Consider the following 27,350-nt stretch of genomic DNA (forward strand, 5'->3'; position numbering starts at 1 on the left):
GGAATATTAGCAAATCGGAAGTCGCCATCTTGAATTTCAAAACTACCTCAAACATCGTTTTCTGACATCTACTCATCAATTCCGTTCCGAAAATATCCATATTGTATGGGTTTTCAAGGAATATCAACACACCGGAAGTCGCCATCTTGGATTTAAGAACCACTTCAAACATAATTTTCCGACATCTTCTCATCAATTCCGTTCCGAAAATACCCATATTGCAAGGGTTTTCAAGGAATATCGATAAACCGGAAGTCGACATCTTGGATTTCAGAACCACCTCAAACATCATTTTCCGACATCTACTCATTAACCCCGTTCCGGAAATACCCATATTGTATGGGTTTTCAAGGAATATCAACAAACCGGAAGTCGCCATCTTGGATTTCAGAACCGCTTCAAACATAATTTTCCGACATCTACTCATTAACCCCGTTTCGAAAATACCCATATTGTAAGGGTTTTCAAGGAATATTAGCAAATCGGAAGTCGCCATCTTGAATTCCAAAACTACCTCAAACATCGTTTTCTGACATCTACTCATCAATTCCGTTCCGAAAATATCCATATTGCAAGGGTTTTCAAGGAATATCGATAAACCGGAAGTCGACATCTTGGATTTCAGAACCACCTCAAACATCATTTTCCGACATCTACTCATTAACCCCGTTCCGGAAATACCCATATTATATAGGTTTTCAAAGGATATCAACAAACCGGAAGTCGCCATCTTGAATTTCAAAACTACCTCAAACATCGTTTTCTGACATCTACTCATCAATTCCATTCCGAAAATACCCATATTGTATGGGTTTTCAAGAAATATCAATCAACCGGAAGTCGCCATCTTGGATTTCCAAAATTCCTCAAACATCATTTTCCGGAATCTACTCTTTAAACCCGTTCCAAAAATACCTATATTGTAGTAGTTTCCATAGAGTCGGAAATCGCTTTCGATGAATGACAAAACCTCTTTTTACGAAGTAGGTTCGTAAAAAAAGTTTACGTTATTTGGGATTTGGTTCGTAAAAAAAGTTTACGTTATTTGGGATTTGGTTCGTAAAAAGAGGTACGTAAAAAGAGGTTACGTATAAAAAGTGTTCGTAAACGGAGGTTTGGGTGTATTGCAGGAGATGTAAATATATTCGGGAAGAGTAGTTAAATCGATTACTTTCATCGAAAATAGTAATATTTTACTGAACGGAAAAATCCAAAACAAGTGTTGACAACACCCAAACGAAAAAGTGTGACTGATTACAATTTAAATTGCTACACTTAGTATTTTTAAAATATGGCGTATATTTTTGGTATTTGATTCTCTATAGTTATTCACAACTGTCTTAGTATACATACTTGAAAGTAGGTGTCAAACTCTCGTGTCCGGAAACACACATGTGTGTACAAAGTGCTGGAAATTATTTTGTGTACAATACGGCCGGTTAACTTTTGCCTATGAATTTATTCGTTTGTGATAGTACTCTCAACTTTGCGTCATTGATGTAATTTTTTTTTCCTCTATATTCATATATTTCGATTCTAACACTAAACTTTTTAACATCCAGCATGATGGCACCTAATATCATTCTATTCATAATATATAAACATCATCATTCTAAAAACCACGATAACCATCTAACTTTATATAAGTTCTGTATTCACATATCTGCTCTTATTATGCATGAGCACGTATAAAAGACTTGTTGGATACTTGGGAAATAGTTGCATCTTCTTAAGAACCTAGTTTGAATAATGAATTGGATCCCTTTTGGTTTCTGATCGTACTTTGACACAATTGTCGAATGTGAATTCGTAATGGGAATTAGAAATTGTACAGAATGATGCAACAATCTAGTGTTCACTCGACCGTTTCGCTTCGAACGGAAAATAAATTTTGGTCGGTTCTGTGAAACAAATTACGAGGTATTTTCGAAAGGTTAAGGCCGTAAGTCGTAATTCGCTCAAACTTGTGCATATCGGTACTTGCCCTACTCGTACAGCAATTGCAGGTGTTGTTCTAATTTAGCAGTCATTTGCCTATCTGTGTGTACAGTAAACAATGCCAACGATACTAGTTATTCCCTCTAAGAAAACTGTGATCCGATTATTGGTTGATGATTAAAGCCCTGGCTATTTTTTTTGACTACACGTCGTTTAAAACTAGTTCAACTTAGAGTGCCTGTAATATCAGAGTGACAACATTTTAACCGTAATGTTGGCAACAACTCAAAATATTTAGTTATTTAATTCGAAACGTTGGCAGCTTCGCAAGCTTTACATAGTTTTGACAAGTCGCTTGGAACAAAGCTGCCATTCCAAACGAACAGCAGTCGTCACTCTGATAGTACAGGCACTCTAGTTCAGCTTTCTAGCGGTGAAGTTCTATGTAGAGACTTTAAGAACCATGGTGAAACGGTGCGGAAAACGCTTGTAACTAGAAGGTTAATTGTGTGAAAAAGTGAAGTTGATTCACAGAAAACTAAACCTGTTTCGTATCATTTTTTAAATAATTACCCTCACTTATCGTATATGTATTGAATATCAACGTGTTGAATCCGTGACAAACTTACTCGAAATATGAGACAAGGACGCAACATTACATTTGTCAGCACTGTAAAATATTTTAGAATGCATGAACCATGTTTAAAATCAATTGGAAAAATATGTTATCACCCTTACTATGTTATGTTTGATATTAAGCTCAGAAGATGTAAACTTACATGATTTTTCCTAAATCGGTATATTTTGTTGATCACTATTACCTTGAGTTACAAATTACAACTCTCGTTAACATAGGATTCTGATATTATTCTTATTAAGGTCATGCATCCTTAAAGTATTATAAAAATTCCGCAATGAAATCTCTTTTTTTCTGGCATTATGTTTTCTTCACTGTACTATACATATTGCAACATAGTCATTCAATATGCTCAACATGAACTGTGAACTGATTATGGTGTTGCTATTTTTATAACGTGTTTTATTTAATGAATAAATACAAACTGAATAGTAATTAGTGTATAATTTTATTTAGGTAATTGGCAACTGGTGATAGCTCTTTCTCTCTCTCTCTAATTGTTAGTTCTTACACTAAAAGTTTATTTTTATGTACACAAGAGGCTTCAACAAAATAAATTTATTTCATAATTCGTAAAGCAAGAAGGTTTTTGATTGTTCATTTTGACACACCACATTATTAGCTATCATTGCGTTTGCAGCACCACATTCAACACACTCACTTAACACTAATCGTTAGTCTTGTTTTGGTTTACTGAAATTAAACGAAAATACTCTCTAAGATGGGCAGCAGCCTGAAATATGCTAATCACAATTGTGTATGAGTTTATCACGGTTTCCGTTTTCAACGATCGGCAGTTCATCGCCAGACGGCACCATCACCCTATGAATGGGGACCGAAATTTTTCCCGGCTTGTTGTTGTTATCCTTCATACTTTTGACGTTCCGTTTGTGGAAATAGCAAAGAATGAGTGAAAACACCACAATACAGGTTAGTACTCCAAGGGAAATCTTGAACCACGCCGTTTTTGCTTTGGTATCCAGTATTCGAGAATTACGGACATCCATGCACTGTTGAAAATCCGTATTGGGCGGAGCGGGAGATACGTCCTGAGCACAAATGCTTTGTTCTGAAAGAAATATGTTTTGGGTAAGATTGGTGGACTAGTTTTTTGTTGTTGTTGTTGTTCCTGAAGCCAACAGCTTACCTGAAGCGAAAAGCGGTGTGCAGTGAGGGTGATTGTTTAGAATTTTTGTGCGCCTTGCTGTCAACTCTGTCGTCATGGTTTGACAGGCACAGATCGGAATCTGGGTGTTGTTCAAGTCCAGCGACCGGAGATTACACATGGGTGAAAATTGTTCGACGGTTAACTCTGTCATCGGGTTGGATGAAATGTTAAGCTGCCAGAGGTCCGGCAGAATGCCAAAGTTTGGCAGTTTAGTTAGCCAACAGTCGGCCATGTTAAGGATTTGAATTGGTGCTCTAATCGGTTTATCCAACAGCATCAGGTCTTCTTCCAGGTCGTGCAGAGCGTTATTCGATACGTATAAGTTCCGGAGTAGAGGTAATCGGAAAATCTCAACTGGGACGGATTTCAAAGCGTTACTCGATAAATCGAGGGCCTATTCGGGGAAAATAAAAGAGCTCATTATTTTAAGAAATCGTGTGTGATTTAATTATAAATCACCTCCAAACCAGTCAATTCGGTGAACGTGTCTTCCTCGATGTTTTGAATCATGTTCTCGAACAGATACAAATACTTCACGTCGGTGTAACGCGCGAACGATTGTTTATTTAAGTCGCGAATTCGATTGAAGCTGAGATCTAATATCTGTAAAAAAAGAAGACATAAATTGGTGATGAAATACTATGCATCACATCTTCCTAGTAAAATGACCGAATAAACAATACAAATCAGAAATGAAATGCGTAAAACAATTTCCCAACTGGTAACCGAAATTCGGCCACACGTGGTCCACATCATCTATCTATCTACCCACCGGTTGATCTGCTCATGGATGATTTTTTCGCACTCCCAGGCCGTACTTGAAGCCTTTACACATATGCGTCAAGAAAAATTCTTATACGTTTTTCTGTTCCTTTCGTACGAACCGAACGCCGATTGAGTTAATTGACTTAAATTGGTTTGTTAGTTTATTCTGTTAGACTCGGCTCTGGAGAGTACATAAAATTGGAGTGGCTTTAATGTGCCAAACTAACTCTTTGTTGAGCTTATGATTTTATCTATTGAGAAATATCTATAGCCGTAGGTATACGGGGGAATGTGGTTCACGAAATGTTTACAATCAAGCCTATCTGAATACCGAATTTATGTAAACATTGCTTCAAATGCTGTAATCGTTTCATGAACTTATGAGTGTGTTTTGATTACAAATACGCACTAATCGGGGATAGGTTTACGGATTTATTGAAGGTATACCGCCAACTTTAAACTTTCCCTAAAATAAACAATGTTCAAGCAATTGTAGGATGGTTGATTCCAAATATTTTTTCAAGAATTTGTTTTTCAGTTTTTGTCATTTGCAAACAGCTTTTTTTCTGGCGCATTTCAATTTTACAAAAAAAACGCAAGAAAAGAATATTTCTGCTCATTTAATTCAAAACAGTCTTGAGCTGAAAATTGAATTTGAAGTATTAGCACAGAGAACAGACAATCAAATTGTAACAAACATTTTTTTAGAAAGCTGTGTAAAGCATTAAGGATGTACGGACTCAAAGTACATCACAAGAAAATATTCGACAAAATTCACGCATTCTCCAAACTTTCAGGAAATCAATTCAAAGATATTATTTTACTTTGTTCTATGTCAGTTTTATTCAATTCCAACACCATACCCAAATGAAATGAACCTTCTTCTTAACACTACTTATAAGGTCTTGTATAACGTTTGGAACAACATTTTTCCTCATATCTTCTTACGATTTCACTTCCTCAGGATGTTTTCGAAGAACCCATTTGCGTTCGGGAGGTTAAAGTGCTTCGCCACGAAGTAACCCGCATTATCCTTGTACCGCTCCAAAACATCTTTCGAGTAAGGGCGCGAAGCCAAAATCGACCAGAAAAGCGAAGGATCATTTTGTGATCTGAAAAGTGGAGCTGGACGCTTTTGGATGCATTCCTTTATGTATTCGTGCCAATTGATCGTACCGTAGAGATGGGTAATCCGTTCGCGGGAGGTTCAAAAGAACTAGTTATTCTGTAAGAATAAGTGAACAACAGTTCTTTGTTGAAGAACGATAGCTCTCTAATCTTTTCAAAAGAAAGAAGTGTTTTTTAAGATTACAGTTGACATTTTTTTTTTTTTTTTTTTTTAAATAACTATTTATTGGAATATGAGTTAAAATTAAATTATTAATATTTAAATTGGGTGTTCAGCCACAAGTGGTGACTTTTCAGCCCTGTTATATATGATTTGGTTATTACCATGAAGACATCATTTGCTTCCGCAATTCTGAGATTTTTGTGTAGGGAAAATTCTAAACCTACTTGTATATTACAGTTGACATTGTATATATTTACGACCTCTCTCAAAGTGCACAAAAGTGAACGACTACTACCTTAAGCACATGCAAAAAAGTTACTGCATTTCCATTAAAGATTATGTAACCAACGAAATATAATCATTTGCTCTCGTACGGGTTTGGCAGAAACATTCAAAATTTCTGAAGAATAAATGAACGGCTCAGAAGAGCTAGTTCTTTCGGTAGAACTATCAAATTCTGAACGGTTCTTTGAAATGAACTGTTTTGCCCATCTCTATCGTACCGGTTGTCACAAATGGAGTGCTACGCTTTCCACATGAGCCAATTGATTGCCAAGACATGTATTTTTTGGAAAACTACGACATCTTCTAACGTCTTCTAGAACATCAAACTTAGAATGGGTAGTGGAAATTGGAAACCCGGAAAGTACCGGCATTCTGATTTTACGTACGTCTTATCAAATCCTTAATGAGACAATGCGATTTTGTCAATATATGGGTGTAGAGTTTACGTGCACTTAAATGTTCCACCGTATCCTGCCGTTCATTACGGTGACTATTGAACACGGTTTTTCACGTTTTCAACGAAAGTTTTACTCAAATGTAGTTTTTTCGCCACATCTTATACAGAATTGTTTGCAATTCTCTTGAAAGTTTGACCTACCCCAGACCCCGTCAACTTGGAGCGAAATCAATCTTCAGTTCAGCAACGCCATCGCACGGCATCACAGTCAACATATTATGTCAACTGCGCACCCAAGTGCTGCTATTTTGGCGCGCACGGATTTGACATTTCTCTTCCCTACTTCTTTGTACGAGATTCGATTCGAACACGCCTGAGGGCACTGTGTTCGCAAGAGATAACTGTTACCAATCATTTGTTCGGGAAATATGAGAGCTGGATATATTTTTAATATGATGTCTTTGCCTACCCGCTAGTGATGCTTTCGTTTGGAAATACAGCGTTTCAAACGAGCAAACGACCTGTCAAATACAATGTAAAGCTAACGAAACTGCCAATCCTGCCAATAAACTTTCTGAATTGTTGCCAACATTACGGAAGAGATGCCGTCATTTTTGTTATAGGCACTCTACCTTAAACTATACGGAAACCCATTTAGGTCACGTTTTTCCTTCCGAAAAATAATTAAACCAATGATAATGTCAAGATGGAGTGGTTAGTGGTTTTGAATGTATCAGCGAAATACGACCCCTCGATGAATCCGGTTTACTGTGAAAAAGTCAAAGCATTGAACTTTGACTATTCATTCGTCTTGAATGTTACTAAGAAATGCTTAGTTTGTTTATCATGTAAATATTATCCTAAATGCAGTTAATGTATACATTTTTCTCATTCCATAAATAATCAATCGATTGTATCGAACTTTTTGTATATTAGTGCATTTTATCTCGGTTTGGTATTTCGCCCAGGATAATTAAAACATTCTCTTTGAACAACGACAAAGAGAATCTCCAATATCAAATATAAAAACCTGTTTTAATCCACCTAGTGGTATAATGATGCCTTTCTCATTTTTTTCCTGTATATTACAGCAGAAATTCCCCGAAATACTACAATTTAAAAAAGTTCAGAAAATAGTTTTGAAGATTTCTGTTGCATAATACTACTACAGTGATACACTACATTTGAATTTAAGTTAGTAAAAATCTATTCAATCATATGTGAGAAAGTGAAGTAAGCTCCATTTTATCATATTTGATTATTATTGCTGGTACTTCTGGAATCGAAAGCTGGATATCGGCATAGTGACATTCGGTTCATTTAACCATACACTAATATGAACTACAAATTTATTTATGGTTCTCTATGACGATTTGAATATTGGAAAAAATGTACCGGTAGTCGGACTGGGATAAAATTCAGCAAATCATTTATGGGACTATCAATGGTTTATTTGGTTACAGAGTCTCATGGTTTGCAAACTAGAGAAAATCACTAGCCAATATAAAGAGAAAGCTTATGAACAAAGTATTCTTGAAATACTGAGTACACTATCTCCGGAACCAGGGGTTTGATCCGAATGAATATTGGGATATTCTAATGGCATCTTAAGAACTTCCATCTGCGAGAAAAGTGAGTGACATTATTTTAACATTTTTGGTGCACTATTTTCACATTTTTTATTCATAGCACCCTGTAATTCCGAAGCCGGAAGTTGGATCCAAATGAAATTCAGGAGCTTTGTATGAGACCGTTAATATATAAGTTTGTGAAAATCGGTTCTGCCATCTTCGAGAAAAGTGAGTGACATTATATTCACATTTTTAATGCATTATATTCACATATTTTTGGAGCATCAAGTTGGATACATATGAAATTCCGGAACTTTGTTTTTAACCATGATACCTTTAATTTGAATCTTAGATTTTGAAACTCGTTTCAACCATCTTCGAGGAAATTAAGTGATAGTAATTTCACATTTTTTATGCAACCAGAATTAAGGATCTAAAAGGAACCAGAATTAAGGATCTAAATGATATTCAGGAATTTTGTATGGGACCGTTTGACCTTTTATTTGAATCTAAGTTCGTGAGAATCGGTTTAGCCATTTCTGAGTAAAGTGATTGACATTATTTTCACTTTTTAATGCATTATTTTGACATTTTTGGTGCATATCACCCTGTCATTCCGGAACCGGAAGTCGTTTCCAAATAAAATTTAGGAGCTTTGTATGGGACTGTAAGTCCATTCATTTGAATATAAGTTTGTGAAAATCGGTTTAGCCATCTTCAAAAAAAGTGAGTGACATTATTTTCCCATTTTTGGTGCATATCAGCCTGCAATTCCGGAATCGGAAGTTGGATCCAAATGAATTTCAGGAATTCAGGACCTTTGTATGGGATCGCGATACCTTTCATTTGAATTTAATGTTGTGGAAATCGGTTCAGCCCTCACCGAGGAAAGTGAGTGACTCGTCGAGCTGAGTCGAATGGTATATGGCATTCGGCCCTATGGGCTCGGTTCAAAAGTCGGTTTTTGCAGTGATTGTATAGCCTTTATATATGGGAAAGGCAAAACACGAACCGAAAGTATAGGAAATAATAGAAATAACTCGGTAAGTTCATCCGAAATTTGAAATTTGGGTATTCATTGTGATTTTAAATTGGATTCCAAAAAACTCACAATCACACAACACTTAACTGAGCAGCGGTAATTTCAAACACAGCGTTCCCAAGACGACTTCCACTGCTGCACACTGAAAACGCAAATCGCTGCTAAGGAGTGTTATCCCAATGAAATTCCGTCACACTATTCTTCTGCTCGCGTCATTTCAACAGGATAAGCAGGCCTTTGGTGTGGTTTTGCTGTGTGTCCTGCTGCGACAGTTCTTCGGCAAAATTTTTGCTGGTCGCTTCATTTCAAAGCAATGAGCTTTCAAAATGATGACTGAAAATTTAACTCTTTGATACTCGTTGATACCAAACATTCCAGATAACTTTAATGCTGAAATGAATAATTTCATACAACTGAAAATGTTATTATAGATTGATGATCATTTTTCCGATTTCATGTAGTAAATATGTTGATACAACAAGAGATATTCACGACTCATCACTCTCTCAAAGGGTGAATTTTGAAAAGATGCCCAACGTAAAGTAAGTAAGTTTTATATTGCAAGACCAACAAATAAGAAACCAAAAGTTACAAAATTCTTATAGAAAAAGTACTTAGTATTTTTATTATTTTGAATACTTTGACTTAATTCCTCTTCCACAACTTTAAATTAAATTAAGATGACCGTATTATTCGGATAGTTTTCAGAATGTTGAAGCTTTTTCGGACCGGTGACGCGATCAACGTGTTATAAATCAATTGCTTCGTAGGTAAAAAATGCTCGAAATGCAAAAAAAAAAAACAAAATCATTTGCTGCGGCAAACCACTAACTAAATGCCATTGAAAAATTCACATGTGTAGCGACCTAGCGAAGTCCCATTCGTTTAAATATTTATTTGTTTCCAGTATCGGTTCTATTAGGAACTCATCAATTCAGATAAAATTTGACAACTTCAATATTGTATGCGGTTCTGGGTTTCGCTCGAACCGGTAACGATGATTTTCAAAATCACACTCGTATGGTTGCGGACATCCCATCCCGGTTGCGATTGTCACTGTGTGCTGCGCGCAGTCGCATCGATTCAGAAGTTAGATCAATTGACCCCTCGCCTTAATTGAACAATTGCTATGTGCTGAGAAATACGTCGTGATGCTCCATTTAGCAACCACATATCGTCCGAATCGAATGTGGGTTTGTCAGTTGTAGATAACTCATCTTTTATGTACTCTCAGCTGTCTTAGTATATACTGATTAGTTGGTCGCATTGTAAGCGTTGCCGTTCGTGTATGCATTTTCGCAGTGACAAAAGTTTTTAAATACCTGTAAATTGCTCTTCAATGTCTGTGGAATCTCCTTCAGATTGAGATTGGCGCAGTTATAACCCACCATTCTGTAGGTCCGTTCCAATTGACATCGCATCGGTCTGTCCAGCTCGGTTGCGAGTGTCGCGAAACCATTGGCGAAGCTGAGCGTTAACGTTATGAGGGCACCTAGTGCTAGCAGAACGCGGTCTCCGTTGAATTTTGGCTGAATCATTGCTGCCTGAGGTTGCTTGTGGTGGTGGTGATGATGAAGGTGGGTGGAAAGCTCTGGAAAATGATAAAAAATACAACAGAAACTGTAATTGTAGAGTTTTCCATTTGTACTCCCTATGGATTAACGATTATGCAATGAATTACAGATGTCATACTCATCTGTGTAACACTGATTAACATCAGCCCACAGAACTCGTGATAAGGTGATCATTTAACGGGATGCACATTTTTATGCACTCTATGTCGGAGAATCTGACTGACACATCGTGGAAGGTTGACGGGCGGATGATAGACAAATTTAACTGCTATCCAGAGAGTGAATGAATGTTCATAAACTTAATTAGAGTTGTTAGCAGATCAGTTGTGTGTTTTTTCCGGTATTGGATCTGATTTTGTATCATATTTATATTGCATAGTTACCAATGCCGACTTCAATGCTTGTGTACGTATGTAACAAAAATAAGCAATTACTTTCCTTGGAGATGGCTGAACCGATTCTCACAATCTTAAATTCAAATTAAAGGTCTTACGACCCTCTAGCATGTGATTGAGTTTTATTTTGATCCAATTTTCGGTTCCGGAGTTATAGGGTAATATGTGAAAATAAAGGAAAAAATGTGCACTCATTTTTCTCGGGAATTGCTTTACCGATTTACACAACTAAGATTCCATTGAAAGGTGTTATGGTTCTTCAAAAATTGCTAGAACATTTAATCTGGATCCGACTTCTGGTTGCTGAACTAAAGCACAATAAGTGGAAAATGTTAAATTTCATAAGGATTTTTTTACAAGCGATTGCCAAAAACGGGTCCATCAAATTGACTAATAAGTTCTTCTATTTTGCAGAACTTATTAGTTTGTATTAGGTACACAAACTTAATTTGGCACTGCTGGTCTTTTGTTTTCTATTCTAGAAGTACCGAATGTAGTGAAGAAAAACTCCGAAAGTAGAACACTTCGATTTCTCAGCGACACTTGATCCGATTTTCACGAATTTTGATTTAAATTAAAGATAATGCAAAATTTCATCCTAATCCGAGTTTCGGTCAAAGCTAAAATCAAAAATAACGATATAAAAATGGTACGTGCTGGTACGGAAGAAGAAAACACAGTACAACTTTACGAACGACGCACACAGCGTGCTGCGTTCAATTCCATACACTCTATAAAGAAAATGAAAACCAACACCGAAGCTTGGGTTTGAAAACATAACCAAGTTCATCAGCACCGTAAACACATGACCAGGAGTTTTCTGCGGTTTAGAAAGTTCATAGCTATTTTACGATAAGTGCAACCAAAAGAATATAGAAGAATGTCAATGAGTTGATCTTTTTACCGAGGCCCGGAGAGCCGAATGTCATATACCATTCGATTCAGCTCGACGAACTGAGCAAATGTCAAATGTGTGTGTCAATTTTCTCGGAGATGGTTGAACCGATTTTCACAAACTTAGATTCAAATGAAAAGTCTTAATGGTCCCATAGCCTATTATTGAATTTAATCCCGATTCAACTTCCAGTTCCGGAGATACAGGGTGATATGCACATAAATTTAGAAAAAACATGCACTCACTCTGGCTGAACCGATTTACTCAACTTTAGAATCAAATAAAATGTCTTAAGATGCCTTAAAAAAATTCAGAATTTCAAATTTCGAAATTACAGGGTGACTAGTGTAAAAATTTGAATTTCTTATTACTTACTGATAACTTTTACGTTTCGTCTTTGACTCATCAGTGCAGACATTACACTCCGTCGCAAAACAAAAAGTGTTCTGTAAGTAGCAGAAACTTTACGTCTGCTTAGCGGTTCAAATTGAACTGCCGAGTTTAGCACTAAGCAGTTCAATTTGAACTGCTCTGCACTGATGAGTCCAAGACGAAACGTAAAAATAATAAAAACGGTTATGTGCACAAAAATTGGCTAACCCCTAAATGAAGCATTATGTTGTCATTTCGATGATAAACTCAATTTACTACTATTTTGATTCATTGTTTTGCCTTTCTCATATACAAAGGCTATACAATCACTGCAAAAACCGACTTTTGAACCGAGGCCCAGGGGGCCGATTGTCATGTACCATTCGACTTAGCTCGACGAGCTGAGCAAATGTCTGTGTGTGTGACAAATATTGTCACTCACTTTCTCGGAGATGGCTCAACAGATTTTAACAAACTCAGATTCAAATGAAAAACCTACCGGCCCATACAAAGTTCCTGAATTTCATTTGGATCCGACTTCCGGTTATGGAATCACAGGATGATATGCACCAAAAATGTGAAAATAATGTCACTCACTTTTCTCGGAGGTGACTTAACCGATTTTTACAAACTTAGATTCAAATGAAAGGTTTTATAAGCCTATACAAAGTTCATGAATTTCATTTGGATTCGATTTCTGGTTCCGGAAATACAGGGTAATATGAACCAAAAATGTTGAAAATTATGCATTAAAAATATGAAAATAATGTCACTCACTTTCTCTCGGAGATGACTGAACCAATTTTCGATAACTTAGATTCAAATGAAAGATCTCACGGTCCCATACAAAGTTCCTGAATTTCATTTGGATCGGACTTCCGGTTCCGGAGTTACAGGGTAATATGTACCAAAAATGTGAAAATAATGTCACTCAATTTTCTCAGAGAGGGCTAAACCGATTTTCTCGAACTTATGTGCAAAGGAAAGGTCTTATGGTCCCATACAAAGTTCCTGAATATCATTTAGATCCGAATTCTGGTTACAGAATTACAGGACGATATGCACCAAAAATGTGAAATTAATATCACTTAATTTCCTCGAGGATGGTTGAGCCGAGTTTCACAAACTTAGAATCAAATTAAAGGTCTCATGGTTCCAAACAAAGTTCCGGAATTTCATATGAATTCAACTTGATAGGGTGATATTCACCAAAAATATGGAAATAGTGCATTAAAAATGTGAATAAGAATATCTCAATTTTCATTCGGATCAAACCCCTGGTTCCAGAGATAGAGTACTCAATATAAAACGTCAATTTCAGGAATACTTTTATCATAAGCTACCTCTTTATATTGTCAAGTGATTTTCTTTAGTTTGCAGACCAAATTTGTAGTTCATGTTAGTGTATGGTGAAATGAACCGAATGTCACTATGCCGATATCCAGTTTTCGGTTCCGGAAGTACCGGCAATAATAATCAAATATGATAAAATGGAGCTCACTTCACTTTCTCACATATGATTGAATAGATTTTCACTTACTTAAATTCAAATGTAGTGTGTAAATTTAGTAGTATTATGTAACAGAAATCTTCAAAATTTCAAACTTTTTTAAATTATAGTATTTCGGGGAATATCGGCTGTAATATACAGCAAAAAATAAAAATGAGAAAGGCATCATTACTCCACTACGTGGATTAAAATAGGTCTTTCATATTATTTTGCTCACGATATGTACCAGCAATTCCACCGTGTATTTCCCACATCAGAACTGTACGAAATAGCGCACACGAGACATGAAGAAAATGGCGAAAGTTTTGCAAATTCACATTGAATGATATAGAAATTTCGACGGTTTCTTCTAAAATTTTATAGTTATGAGTGTCAAAATCAGATTTTTTGATAAAATTTGTTTCAAATACTGTTTTTCAATTTTTGAAAACATCCCCGTATAAGGCACCAGTAAGCAATCATAGTTTTCGAAAACCAATTACGGCTTCACAAAGCAAAAATTAAAAATTCCAAGCATGCTTAGGGTAACAGAGGTATTTTGGCCCACCCAACAAACTTTATGGATTTAATCGATGTTAAGTAACCCATGTTGCATCAATTTGAAGCTAATCACATTAAATTACCTATTGCGGAAGGGTTTTTTCAAAGATATTACAACATTTGGTGGATATTTCTACAAAGTAGGCCTAAACAAAATTAATCCTAAAGTGTGCCAAAATACCTCTGTTTCCTTAGTTATTGTAAATTTAATTACGAAAAGTTAAGTTTTTTGTTTTTCGAAGATCGATGCGGTTTTTGAATGATTGGTGAAATTCACAACACAAAAGACCGAAATCAGCATTTTGGTGACAAAATTAGTTGATTTTCTGATTTTAGTTAGTTATTTTTTGAGACAACTAAAAAAATCTTACTTTGGCTAATTTAGATTTTTTTAATTCTCATTCCCTTAATAATAATAAAATATTTGTTAAAATGACTATATTTTTAGTAGAATTCAACGTGCTGTCATTTCTCAGCTAAGGAACACTTCATTTCCATTCAACTAGTTTTTTAGTTGAATTAGAGAAATAACACGTTGTTTTCAACCAACATATATGGTTGAATTGGCTTCTGCAATTTGCAGCTATATCGCGCACTGTCACCGAAAAAACGTTAACACCGTAATGACTACTAGCCACTAGATGGCACACTACTACCGAGAAAAAATTTAGTCGCGGAATTTCGTGTTGGATTGAAATATTGCTGGTTTGTGTCCAGGATATTCGCCAAAAGTTTTTTCCAGCAAAGTAAATTCTCAATTTCAACTAATTTCATAGTTATTTTGGAAATTTTGTTGCTAAAATCAACTGATTCAAAAACAGTAATACGAATTAGGCACCGAGCTAATTTCGGTCGTTCCGTGTATAATAGTTGCCGCGGACCCCCTTGTTAAAAATAAATTTTAAGTGCTTAAACTACTTTGCGGATCCCTGGGGGTCCGCGGACCATTAGTTAGGAATAGTTGCCTTAAACTGTTATGAAACTGTTTTGAAATATAACAAAATCGAAGGGGTATTACGTCCGAGCTTCTTATCTGAGAAGAGTGCCCTACTTTTAAAGAAAATAATTCTAGTAGTTTTGGATTCTTTCCTTACCTAGTAGAATTACTCGATTGTAACCAGCAAAATCCGGAAGCGATTCAATGCGTATTGATCGTTGAATGTTCTAATCAATGACAATCACAAAAAAACAACAACAACAGAGTTAATCATGCTTGACAATCATTTACATTTGTACACACAGCGAACTCATTTGCCAGTGAAAAACGCCCTGTGGAGATGGGAACGGTGCGGGTTCATGATTCGATTGGGGTCGGTCGCGCGTGTTCCGCAATATGGCAGTCGTCAGTGGAGGAGAGTTTTAGAAAAGGCAGATCGATTTGTTTCGGTATTTGTTTGCTCAATGAAATTGATGCATGGATCGTTGACGACGTAAGGAGCCTAAATTTGTACTGCTAGCAGAAAAAAACTAGGTCACACCGAACCCATGTGAGCTCGTTTTCTAGTTTGGAAGCAGAAGTCAAGGCTTTGGGTTCGATAGACAATAAAAAAAATACGATTATGGAAACGCTTAGTGTTTGAAGTTAAAGTTAAAACAGTTGAAGACAGAATGCTCTATGTTCAAATGTTGGACTTATCTCCGGTCGTTTTTTGCTTCCAATAACTACGTTTGCTTGAGTTTCTCCGGTTTAAGTCACACGAGACTCTCAGTTTCACGAGGCGCAATTGAATCTAGTCGTCGTGATTGAACATGCTTAATTGCAGATTTACGAAACACAAACTATTTTACTACAGATAAATTAAAATCTACAACCGTTGCAATTAACGATCCGCAGTATCAAATTACCGGAGCTATCAACTTGATATGCGCTGCTTATGATCATGGAGTATCACTGGCAGTTCGACGCTTTGTACTTTCGTAATTGATTGTGATGCTTTCAATTCACTGCTTTCAACTAGTTTTTCACGCGCACGCTTTTTTACGCTTGATTAATTCGCTTTTGTTACCGCACTGATTCTATTTTGTTCCTCCGTTGAACACCTTATTCAATTTGATTTGAACTATATCGGTTGGTTTACATTGAAGACCAACAGATTCTACAACAGATTTGCACCAATTTCAGAACTCTGCAATGTCTGTGATGCTGAGAATTGTGCAAACTCAACACAGGAAACGACTGTGGCAGTTAGCTGCGGTCGTCGGAGGCCTTTGTTCATCCCTTTGTTTGGTGGGCCCACTTCTGAAAAGATGATATTTTGTTAATTTTATGTTGCTACTTGCTGCATAGAACGCTCAGAGTGAAACCGAAGAACCTCAATTGGCTTTAATTCTGTCTAATTGAGTCAAATATGTTGCAGTGCTGAATGGATTGTCGGTGAGCAACGCGCTGCTCGGTTAGGAAACCGTTAGTCTCGATTGTGGATAAGCGGAAAGCGAACAAAACATGATGCATCTTTGAGAGTCGAGATGTACGGCGCGCGATGTTTGATGTATGGCCGGTATAGACCAGTAGCTCAGCAGGGATTTGTGCATTGTCACCGGGAGTAGATTGTTTTCCTCGATATATCGAGCAAACGTCATAAATTGGATCTTAAATTAGTACCGATAGGTGGCTGTAAATTGTAATCCAAAACATAAGGCGGTTGTAGGTGAAGTGAAATATTATTGCAGGACCGATTTGAACTTTAACTTAGTTAAACTGAGCTGATGTTTTAATTACTAAATAGTTAAACTGTTTACCAATACCCGAAGCAGGGATAAATAAAATTGCGAAAATATTGTCTTGAACACCTGAGAGGTAGAACTCAAATCTGTAAACAATTTTCGATTTATAAAACTATTCTACCAACTGAACTAGTTTGGGGAATGGAAATCGAACAAAACGTTGTTTATTTCAAGTATATCGCTAGTAGACATTCACTAACTTGATTCATTGTGGCCATTTGGAATATGAGCCATTCCGGAAATGTAAAACAGGTCATCAAACTTCCCATACTTCCATCCTCGATTAAAATGAAACTTTGCATAAGTTTTAAATATGGTAAACCATTTATTTTTAACCACACGGAAAGACCGAAATCAGCATTTTGGCGAAAAAATTAGTTGATTTTCTGATTTTAGTTAGTTATTTTTTGAGACAACTAATAAAATCTTACTTTTGCTAATTTAGATTTTTTATTTCTGATTCCCTTAATAATAATAAAATATTTGTTGAAATGGCTATTTTTTTAGTTGAATTCACCAATTCAACGTGCTGTCATTTCTTAGCTAAGGCACACTTCATTTCCATTCAACTAATTTTTTAGTTGAATTAGAGATTAAAAACGTTGTTTTCAACCAACATAAATGGTTGAATTGGCTTCTGCAATTTGCAGCTATGTGGCGCACTGTCACCGAAAAACTACTAGCTTCTAGATGGCACACTACTACCGAAAAATATTTCAGTCGCGGTTGTTTTTTCTATTTTGGCAGGTATAAATACGATGGAGAAAAAGACATAAGCGAAACATAAACTTCTTTTCGAAAATTTTTCTTCTAAATCGCTGCTTTCTTCATTCGACTTCGCGAAATCAACTCTCTCACTGAAAACTTTGAGCACTCGGAAAACAAAAACCGAATACAATTAATACACCGGACGGCGTAGCCCGGAAGGTTGGAAGATACAAAAAACATCATTTGACATATACAATTAGAGTGCAACATTCGAAACTCACTTCACTGTTCCGCGTAAAAACATTATTTCGTACAATCGCTTTAAATGCGCACAAATTCTGAATAAATACACTTTCCACTATAAGTTTATGTCATATTTACAAATCGAATCGGAAATTTATATATGGATATATCGTAACACATGCGAAAAACATCAAAATGATTTGCAAGCAGTTTCAACAAGACTGTCCTTTTTAGCTTTTTAATGGATTGTTTTGCTTTGACATTTCTCATGGGTTTTTGGCTAATAAACTTGTTATTTAAATCAATTTCATTTTTGTGTTCTTTGTGCTGTCCTTCAGCAATGATGGTGATAGATAAATAGAAACAAATTTTCTGATTTTAATAACAAATTAGTTGTCAATGAGAATTTCGTGTTGGATTGAAATATTGCTGGTTTTTGTCCAGGATATTCGCCAACCAAACAAATTCTCTAAAAGTAAGAATTTTTTCCAGCAAAGTAAATTCTCAATTTTAACTAATTTCATAGTTATTTTGGAAATTTTGTTGTTAAAATCAACTAATTCAAAAACAGTAATACGAATTAGGCACAGAGCTAATTTCGGTCGTTCCGTGGCAATGGAGATACCAAACCGACTTTTAAAAATAATTTTGTTTTAAACTTAATTTTAAATTTCACAGTTGTTGTTAGGTTGATCAGTGGCCCGAAACGGAAAATTTTCTCTATTAAATATTATATTTGGTAGTTAATGGTCATTAATGGTGGTCCAAGTTCGGATTGAATTCTGGAATCTAACTTTTTTAATTGAATTGAAAATTCATTGCACTTTAGTTTGAAGTTGTAGGCAATTTTATTCTAAGCAACTCTCGTAGCTCTTCATTATATAAATTTTTCAAAGTAAAAGAAAAAAAATCCCTTTAAAAATCACTTTCATTGTTCTAACTTTTTGGTGAGCTATTCTGGCAGAAAGTCGTCATCGGAAAAGTTGTCAAGCTAATTATTATGCAAAATTTTGATGAACTAAGTCTCCATAGAAAGGTATTAGAATTGCTGGAAAACCCGACTATCGAATGGAGCCTCGAAGACCCATAGTTTTATATACCAATCGACTCAGCTCGACGTGATCGGAAAATGTCTGTGTGTGTGCACTTCTCGAAGATATTTTTACAGCACAATATTCTCAGAGATGGCTGATCCCATTTTAACAATCTTTGGCCCGTTTGAAAGCCATTGTTAGACCATTGATCAAGTTCGAAGATCAAATGGCTGTGACTTTTGGTTCCGGAGATATGATAGTATGACACATAGTTTTTTACCGCTTTCATGCATAAGGGTGCCAATATTTCGTAAAGCGGTAGAGCTCAAAAGCTTAAGCACCTCGAAAAAGTCCCCATGCAAAATTTGAGCTAAATCGGATATGGGTAAGGGGTGCTATCCGGTGGTTAAGGTTTGAATATTTTCGATCATGAGAAATCAGTACATGAGTACGCCATCATCAGTAGACAACTAAACAAACCGATTCCGGCTATCCTGGTTCCCGGTCTCCGATTCCGGATGCACCGGAAATAGTTTTCATATATTCCAAATCTGATCTCACTCACTTTTCTCAGCGATGGTTTGACCGATTTTGACAAACTTAGATTCAAGGGTAGATGCGCCTTGTTGTACATTGGTTGCAGTTGCTAGTTGGTTGGAGGGTAAGTTGTCAACTGCAGCTGGTGTACTTTCTTCTGTAGGGGATACTGATGGATTCGTTAAAGGGTGGTGTTGTTGGTGGCTGTCACAGGTGTACTGGGGTTGCTTGGGGTTGGTGTGAAGGAAGCACTGTTGTCCTTTGGTGTGGTTGTCCCCTTGTCCAGTTTATCACATGGCTTACCGTAGTGAACAGCTTTTTGGAAATATTGACATGTGGCCATGTGATTGTCATAGGTAACAAGTGATTTGCACGGGATTCTTGTATCCTGACCGAAAGTCACACAAAGAGGTATAGCCTTCTTCAAGCGCATGCGTAACAAACGTACGCCATTTAGAATACCGGGGAAGAAGTTCTTCCACTTTTCTCTTTCGATAGAGAGATTCTCTCTGTATTGGGACATAGTTTTGCGAATATAAGAATTGATGACGCTTGAGGGAAGATCATGCACACGCACTTCTATAGCACTATCTTCCATATATACTGGAATGTTGTACTTAATGTTTTCGTGCTCCACATAGTGTACATTGTTATTGTCTTTTGCGAATTGAATTGCACCAAACTCTCTATAACACTGGATGTAAACAAGATTATTTGTCTTATTGCATTGAAGTAAATGCACACGTTTAATGTCAAGATGGATTTGCTCCTTAAGCAAACCTTCAAGTGCTCGTATCGAAGGTCGAATTTTGCACTGCCTGAAGTCAACAATAATTGTATTCTTTCGTATCGGCGCTAGCTTTTGTTCGTTTGATTCACTCATTTCGAGATCGTTCTATTGTTCACTACACAATACTGTACTTGGTTTCTTCCGTCACGAGCGTGAGCGGGTTTGTTTTATCGACTGACTTGGATGAGATGTGAAAGCGAACTGAAAAGTTATGATTGTTTCATAAAAAAAAAACTAGGCACCCTCTCAAACATCAATATTCAATAGACACCAGATAAAAAAAAATATGTCCAATGCGATTTCTGAAAGCAAACTTTGAGAAGAAATCTGAGTGAAGGTTTTTTTGTTATTCATTTAAATTAGTATTAAAAAAACATTCAGTAAGATGAAATAAGCAAATAACTTTTTAGCGCCATAACATATCAACATACCATTTTCAGTAAAATCGCTTCTACGAAAAATGATACTTAAGAACTACAGCCGAAAATAGACTTTTTGATAAACAATTTGAATCCTTTCTACCAAAAAGATTGATTCGATTGAGTTTGAACGATTATGAGTGTAAGATACAGTGTAATACCGTTGTTCCACATTACTATCGGCAGAAATTGATAACCATTCAAAACGATTCCATTCCATTCAAAACGACACACAATGAATTCTGTTTTTTTTCTACACTGATAGAAATTGGCACGATCGATTCATATTGAAATAATTTAACATGCTTTTTCATTTCAATACATAACCAAAGCGATTTATTTAAAGACTTCATGTGCAAGTTCACTGAGATTCAAGATTAATTTTTTTTTGGTAAGCTCAGATGTGCTTTTCTTTTGGATGTGATGTGTTTTGCTATTGAATTGAAACTACACGTATTAAACACTTCATTTTCTAGTGGAAATGAGTACAGTACAAATGTATGTGAAAAACACTTGATTCACTCTACCGTAATTCAATTGAAATCTATATGGAGAACAATCTGACATTCATAAGAAATCTAGAAGTAATGATATATCTTACCATTTTGATGAGCATTCCAAATAAATGTTGCATGATTTCCATTAAATTTTTACTGTTTTAACACAATTTTGATCAGGTATCCTCGACGGATTTTAAAGTTACTCTGAGAAAAAAACGAGCGTTTTATTTATCACTGATGGCACCAACTGCTCGAAAATTATTAGTACACGGTAGAACGATAATTAGACACGCGATGATAACTATTTGCATCAGTTCGCTTTCACATCTCATCCAAGTCAGTCGATATAACAAAACCGCTTACGTTCGGAACGCAAGAAACCAAGTACAGTATTGTGTAGTGAACAATAGAACGACCTCGAAATGAGTGAACCAAACGAACAAAAGCTACCGCCGACACGAAAGAATACAATTGTTGTTGACTTCAGGCAGTGCAGAATTCGACCCTCGATACGAGAACTTGAAGGTTTGCTTAAGGAGCAAATGCATCTTGACATTCATTTGCTCCTTAAGCAAACCTTTATAAAGAGTCGGATGGAATTCAATTCGCAAAAGACAATAACAATGTGCACTATGTGGAGCACGAGAACATTAAATACAACATTCCAGTATATATGGAAGATAGTGCTATAGAAGTGCGTGTGCATGATCTTCCCTCAAGCGTCACCGATTCATATATTCGCAAAACTATGTCCCAATACGGAGAGATTCTCTCTATCGAAAATGAAAAGTGGAAGAATTTTTTCCCCGGTATTCTAAATGGCGTACGTTTGTTACGCATACACTTGAAGAAGGCTATACCTTCTTATGTGATTTTAGGTCAAGATATAAGAATTCCGGGCAAATCACTTGTTACCTATGACAATCAGATGGCCACATGTCAATCTTGCCAAAAAGCTGTTCACTACGGTAAGCCACAAACTGGACAAGGAGGCAACTATACCAAAGGACAACGGACACCAACTCCAAGCAACCCCAGTACACCTGTGGCAGTCACCAACAACAATGAAACATCCTCTTCAACGAATCCATCATCATCCCCTATAGAACAAAGTACACCAGCTGCATTCAACAACTTACCCTCCAACCAACCAGCAACTGCAACCAAATCACACACAACACCGACGATGAAGCAATGGACGCTGAGATAAACCGTGGACGAAGTTACCCCCGATCCTCATTGGATGGAAATGGAAACTCATCTCCCCCTAGAAAATGGGTGACAACGAGATCCAATAGCAAAAAAAAATTTAAGTTTCAAAAATGTAAGCCAATCGGCCATGTAAAGCTTTAACGTAAAAAGGCCAGAATAAAAATTTTATTACAAAAAAAAACTATTTGCATGTTCAGTAAAAATACTCGGGAGACCCGAAATAAGAGTATTCGAAACTTTAGAAAATAAATTCAACAGGAATGTAAAAATAGAAGGTGTTTTTAAGAGGTTGGCTGTTAATTTCAGATCCTATTTTTGCATTGTCGAACCAAAAAAAGCCTTCTTGATTCACCTAGTGCTGTGATAACGTCTTTCTCTTGCCATTTAAATTGAAATAGTTCCGTAATTACATCTAAGAAATTATACCTTCAGCCACTAGTTTTCTGCCGTGCCACGCATGACTTATCAACCGCTTATTAACCCAATAACCTAATAATACCTTCCAAACGTATCGTGAGTGCCTGACATAATTTTCTAAACTTGATCAAAGACCAAACTGCAGCTTTTAAATAAGCCGAAGTTTATCAAAATTCGTTCATTATCTTTGAGAGGTTCAATACAATGAGAAAAGTACATTTAATTGATTGCATCACTTATACCATTATATCTCTAAAAGTGACAGCGAACCTAATCAATGGACTAATAGTAGCTTTCAAATAAGCCTAATTTTGTTTACATCGATTCAGCCATTTCTGAGAAAATTGATCGGTAAGAACAACGCACATTGTCGGTTACGTCACTTATACATTTACATCATCCGAATCAAAAGTGACAGCTAGTTGATCTTCATACTTGGTCAACAGTGCAACAGAAGCTTTCAAACGAGCCTAAGTTTGTTGAAATCGTTTCAGCCATATTTGAGAAAATTGAGCGGTAAAAGAACAATGTTTTGTCGGTTATGTCACTTATAACATTATATCTTCGGAACTGAACGTAACAGCCATTTGATCTTCGAACTTCATCAATGGCCCAATAGAATCGTTCAACCGAGCCTAAGCTTGTTAAAATAGGCTCAGCCATCTCTGAGGAAATTTAGTGGTAAAAAAACAAATTCAGTTATACCATAATATCTCCGGAACCAAACGTGACAGCGATTTGATCTTCGAACTTGAACAATGATCCTAAAAAAGCTTTCAAACAAGAATAAGTTTATTAATGACCTTTTACATCGAAAAAGAAGCATTTCATTACAAGCACCTTTTGGGAAGACACTAACCACCAAAAATGAATATTTAATAGAGAAAGTAATTTTCTGTGCAGTGTGAATTGTATATCAACAACAATGACAAGTCTATTATTTGCACTAGTAAGTAGGATACATAAATGGTGATTTTTAAGAGGTATAAGATTTGATTAAAAAAAATGCACAAAAAATTTGAGAATATTGGTGAAATATTTATTGGAATCGATATAACGATCAATATAATTTAATGTTTGAAGATGATTTCATGCAAATGTTGGCCGCGGCTCCGCTTTAGATGGCCCATGCGCTAGATCCAATTTTGGTATGCCACGTATAATGCCACCGACCCATAATCCACACCAAACAGTGACTTTTTAGGATGCATTGGTAGCTCTTGAAATGCTTCTGGTTAATTTTCACTTCAGATGCGACCATTATGCGTATCCATTCAATCAGAAATGAGCTTCGTCGCTGAACACAATCGATTGAAAAGTGGATCTTCCTCCAAGTTTGCCAGTGCATTCATGATTAAATTATAGACCGAACGACGATTCATGATTGAATTATAGACCAAACTGAATAAGTTTGACAATGACACAAGTCACGATCTGTCAGAAACACCCCTTACATTTTAAACTCTTGAAATCAAAATACCCACATCTTCATCTCATAATGAGATTTTTGGGGAGATATACCTTATGACAAAAAAAACCGGAATTTTCATTTTAAAATTCCCGCGCTTGTCCTATCGGTAAGCTTTTATTCTCTCAACGTTGGTAACACTTTTATACACATTCTGTCAAATTTTGCGTCTATACAAAGAAGTTGAAAAATTTTCGTGTGGCGATTTTTATAATGGATGAAAATTTAGAACAACGTGCGTGCATCAAATTTTGTGTTGCAAATGGATTTAAGTGTTCCGAAACGTTGAAAATGTTACAAAAGGCCTTTGGTGAATCGTGTCTAGGAAAAACACAGGCATACGAGTGGTATAAACGCAAAGCTTGGTCGTACAAGCTTGGATCATGATGAGATCCCTGGCCGCCCAACATCATCTGTTACTGAAGAAAACATTGAAACGGCGAAGCAAATCGTGTTGCAAAATCGTTCTGTACCGATTAGAGAGATTGCTGTGTTGTTGGGCATCTCTTATGGATCAGCCGAACACATTTTAACTGATGTTTTGGGTTTGAAACGCGTCGCTTCTCGGCTGGTGCCAAAAAAGCTTAATTTCATTCCAAAACAGCGTCGTGTTGATGTGGCCAAAGAGATGATTTCCAACGCAGATAGTGACATGCATCGAATGCATCATAACTGGTGATGAGGTGTGGATGAATATGACGTCGAAACCGCACAACAATCGACCGAGTGGCGCTTCGAAGGCGAGCCGTTGTTCTAAATTTTCATCCATTATAAAAATCGCCACACGAAAATTTTTCAACTTCTTTGTATAGACGCCAAACAAAAACTAATCGAACGATATGCGTCAAAATTTGACAGAATGTATATAAAAGTGTTACCAACGTTGAGAGAAAAAAAGTTTACCGATTGGACAAGCGCGGGAATCTTAAAATGAAAATTCCGGTTCTCTTTTGATCATGAGGTACGTACCTGATCTAAGCATTGTTGTAATGAGGATAAGCCTCTTAAAATCTACGGATTTTGTATTATTTTTTTTCAGAAATCTCCACATTTGATATTATTGCTTCAGATACGTAAAATATTTATAATCCAACAAGATAATGACACAATTCTGTCTGCGCTATTTCGGCAGCTGCTGTGGATTTTAGCCAAGCTTCTGTCGTCTTCCAGAATTCCTGACAAGCGAGTGGTCTAATGTTTACACAAAATTAACAGCTTAAAGTTTTAAGCGAGACTTCCGAAAATGATTATTCGGCGACGAATTACTGGGCATGCAAAGAAATCAATAAAAATTGTGTTACCATGTTCAATTATTTTCCGTAGGTATCTGAATCAATAATAGGGTAAAGTGTTATAATATGCCCCCCTTAAGAAAACATTGAGATATTTCCAAGTGTATTGATATATTTTTCTCGAGAATGTAAGTATTTCATTGCAATACGGATGAGGAACATAATTTTCAATGACTCCAATAGAAAAGATGAGAATTGATTGATACAAACAAACGGCCAAAACGGCCACATTCTTAGTTTTTTTCGCTCGCCTCAGACATAATGCCCCAGCAGCCGTAAAATATGTCTCACAACAAATCAGTGGCATGACACACAACAAATAACATTTTATCCCACAACAATGATGCATTATGCTTCTTGAAATGTCCATAAAGTTACTGTTTTGAGATAATCAGTATGTCAAAGAAATGGTGGATAAAACATCTATTTAGTCGAAGCAAAACTTTACATCGAAAAGCTGCCAAATGAAATTTCTAGTTTTTTCATACTTTCCTGCAAACGACAACCACCAAACTTGCATAGCAGAAAGATCCTACGAAAAGATAGTGTTAGTGATAAAACTTTGGTTCAGAAAAGTCTTCAATGCTTAAGAAAGGGAAGGGGGCATTTTGGCTAACACTATTATTATTTCCCAATTTAATCTATGAATTACTAGAGAAACTTAAAGCCTAATCTGCCATCACGGGCCATCCTCTACTGCTGTCACATTTAGCAGTAGGACTTGAAACTGGATTGGTTTAAATTTCAAACGAAATCGTCATTAGAGTGATCCATGATCAAATATCTCGCATTATTCAACGATAATCAATTTACTAAAGTTAATAGACACACCTTTTATTTTAAAACATCTGTTGAATGTTTGGTATTGCATTGCACCCAATCAGACAAAATACCCGGAACACTACATTGATATTTTTTCTGTTATTGTTTGCGTAAATAGTCCGTAAATCACGTGAAACCCGCCAATGATTCAATTGTTCAAAAGTCTCATTATCAGCACCGCACCATATCACTTCTAAGATTATTGCATTTCTTGCTTTATTACTCACATTTTTACTTCGACACCTTGGTTGTTCTATGAAAACAGGCACGATTTCCAGGAGATAACAGCTTGCCAATTTAATGAATTCCGTGTAAAAAATTCTCCCTGATATCACTATATTTTAAACTTGTTCTTCTTATCAGCATTAGGTTGAAAACTCGATTGGTGACACTTAATGATCACTCTTTTTCAACCGGACACTTATTGAGGTGCAAATTGATGTTACACTTCTTCGCCGCTTTTAGATGAACTAAATATTGCAAAATTTTCACACTTCACTCCGGATCGAAAGTATGCTGTCATCGGCGAAGCTTAACGAACTTATTATCACTATCCGGACGGCTCCTTCAGTAGCTCAGTAAATCGCGTTCATTAAACGAGCGCTGCGATAATCCTACCGATAACATTTTCATCACTGTACCATCTTCTTGCCCAGGAACGACCGCTCTGACCGATTGCGATGTTCTCCGAAGTTCAACTGATACTAAATAAGTTCAATTTTCGAATTGAGCCGGAAAGTCATCATCGCCATCAGCATCATCACAATTCGTAGCCGTCGTCGTCGTCGTGGTCGTTGTTTTGCG

The 27,350-nt window shown here is 36.3% G+C and overlaps 1 protein-coding gene across 2 annotated transcripts; it reads right to left on the reverse strand.

The window, feature by feature from the left end:
* Positions 1–1,279: 1,279 nt before the first annotated feature.
* On the reverse strand, positions 1,280–27,350 carry LOC131435467 (uncharacterized). Of its 2 annotated transcripts, none has more exons than XM_058603382.1 (5): positions 26,774–27,350; positions 10,417–10,685; positions 4,203–4,346; positions 3,723–4,137; positions 1,280–3,644 (listed from the first exon to the last, which is right to left on the reverse strand). In XM_058603382.1, the coding sequence occupies exons 2-5, from the start codon at positions 10,630–10,632 to the stop codon at positions 3,319–3,321; spliced, it is 1,101 nt and encodes a 366-aa protein (XP_058459365.1). In that variant the 5' UTR covers positions 10,633–10,685; positions 26,774–27,350; the 3' UTR covers positions 1,280–3,318. The 2 variants fall into 2 exon arrangements, with proteins under 2 accessions (XP_058459365.1, XP_058459364.1); XM_058603381.1 differs by lacking the exon at positions 26,774–27,350 and adding an exon at positions 26,556–26,749.

This window comes from Malaya genurostris, chromosome 3 (assembly GCF_030247185.1).
Source record: "Malaya genurostris strain Urasoe2022 chromosome 3, Malgen_1.1, whole genome shotgun sequence".
NCBI lineage: Eukaryota > Metazoa > Arthropoda > Insecta > Diptera > Culicidae > Malaya > Malaya genurostris.

What these genes read in the sequence shown, in the direction of transcription:
- LOC131435467 (XM_058603381.1), bottom strand. Translation starts at nt 26,595, where the DNA reads ATGCAATACCAAACATTCAACAGATGTTTTAAAATAAAAG. An exon ending in CAGATGTTTTAAAATAAAAG is followed by an intron (nt 10,686 to 26,555) that starts GTGTGTCTATTA and finishes ATCATTTTCCAG; the next exon opens with AGCTTTCCACCCACCTTCAT. An exon ending in CACACCGCTTTTCGCTTCAG is followed by an intron (nt 3,645 to 3,722) that starts GTAAGCTGTTGG and finishes TATTTCTTTCAG; the next exon opens with AACAAAGCATTTGTGCTCAG.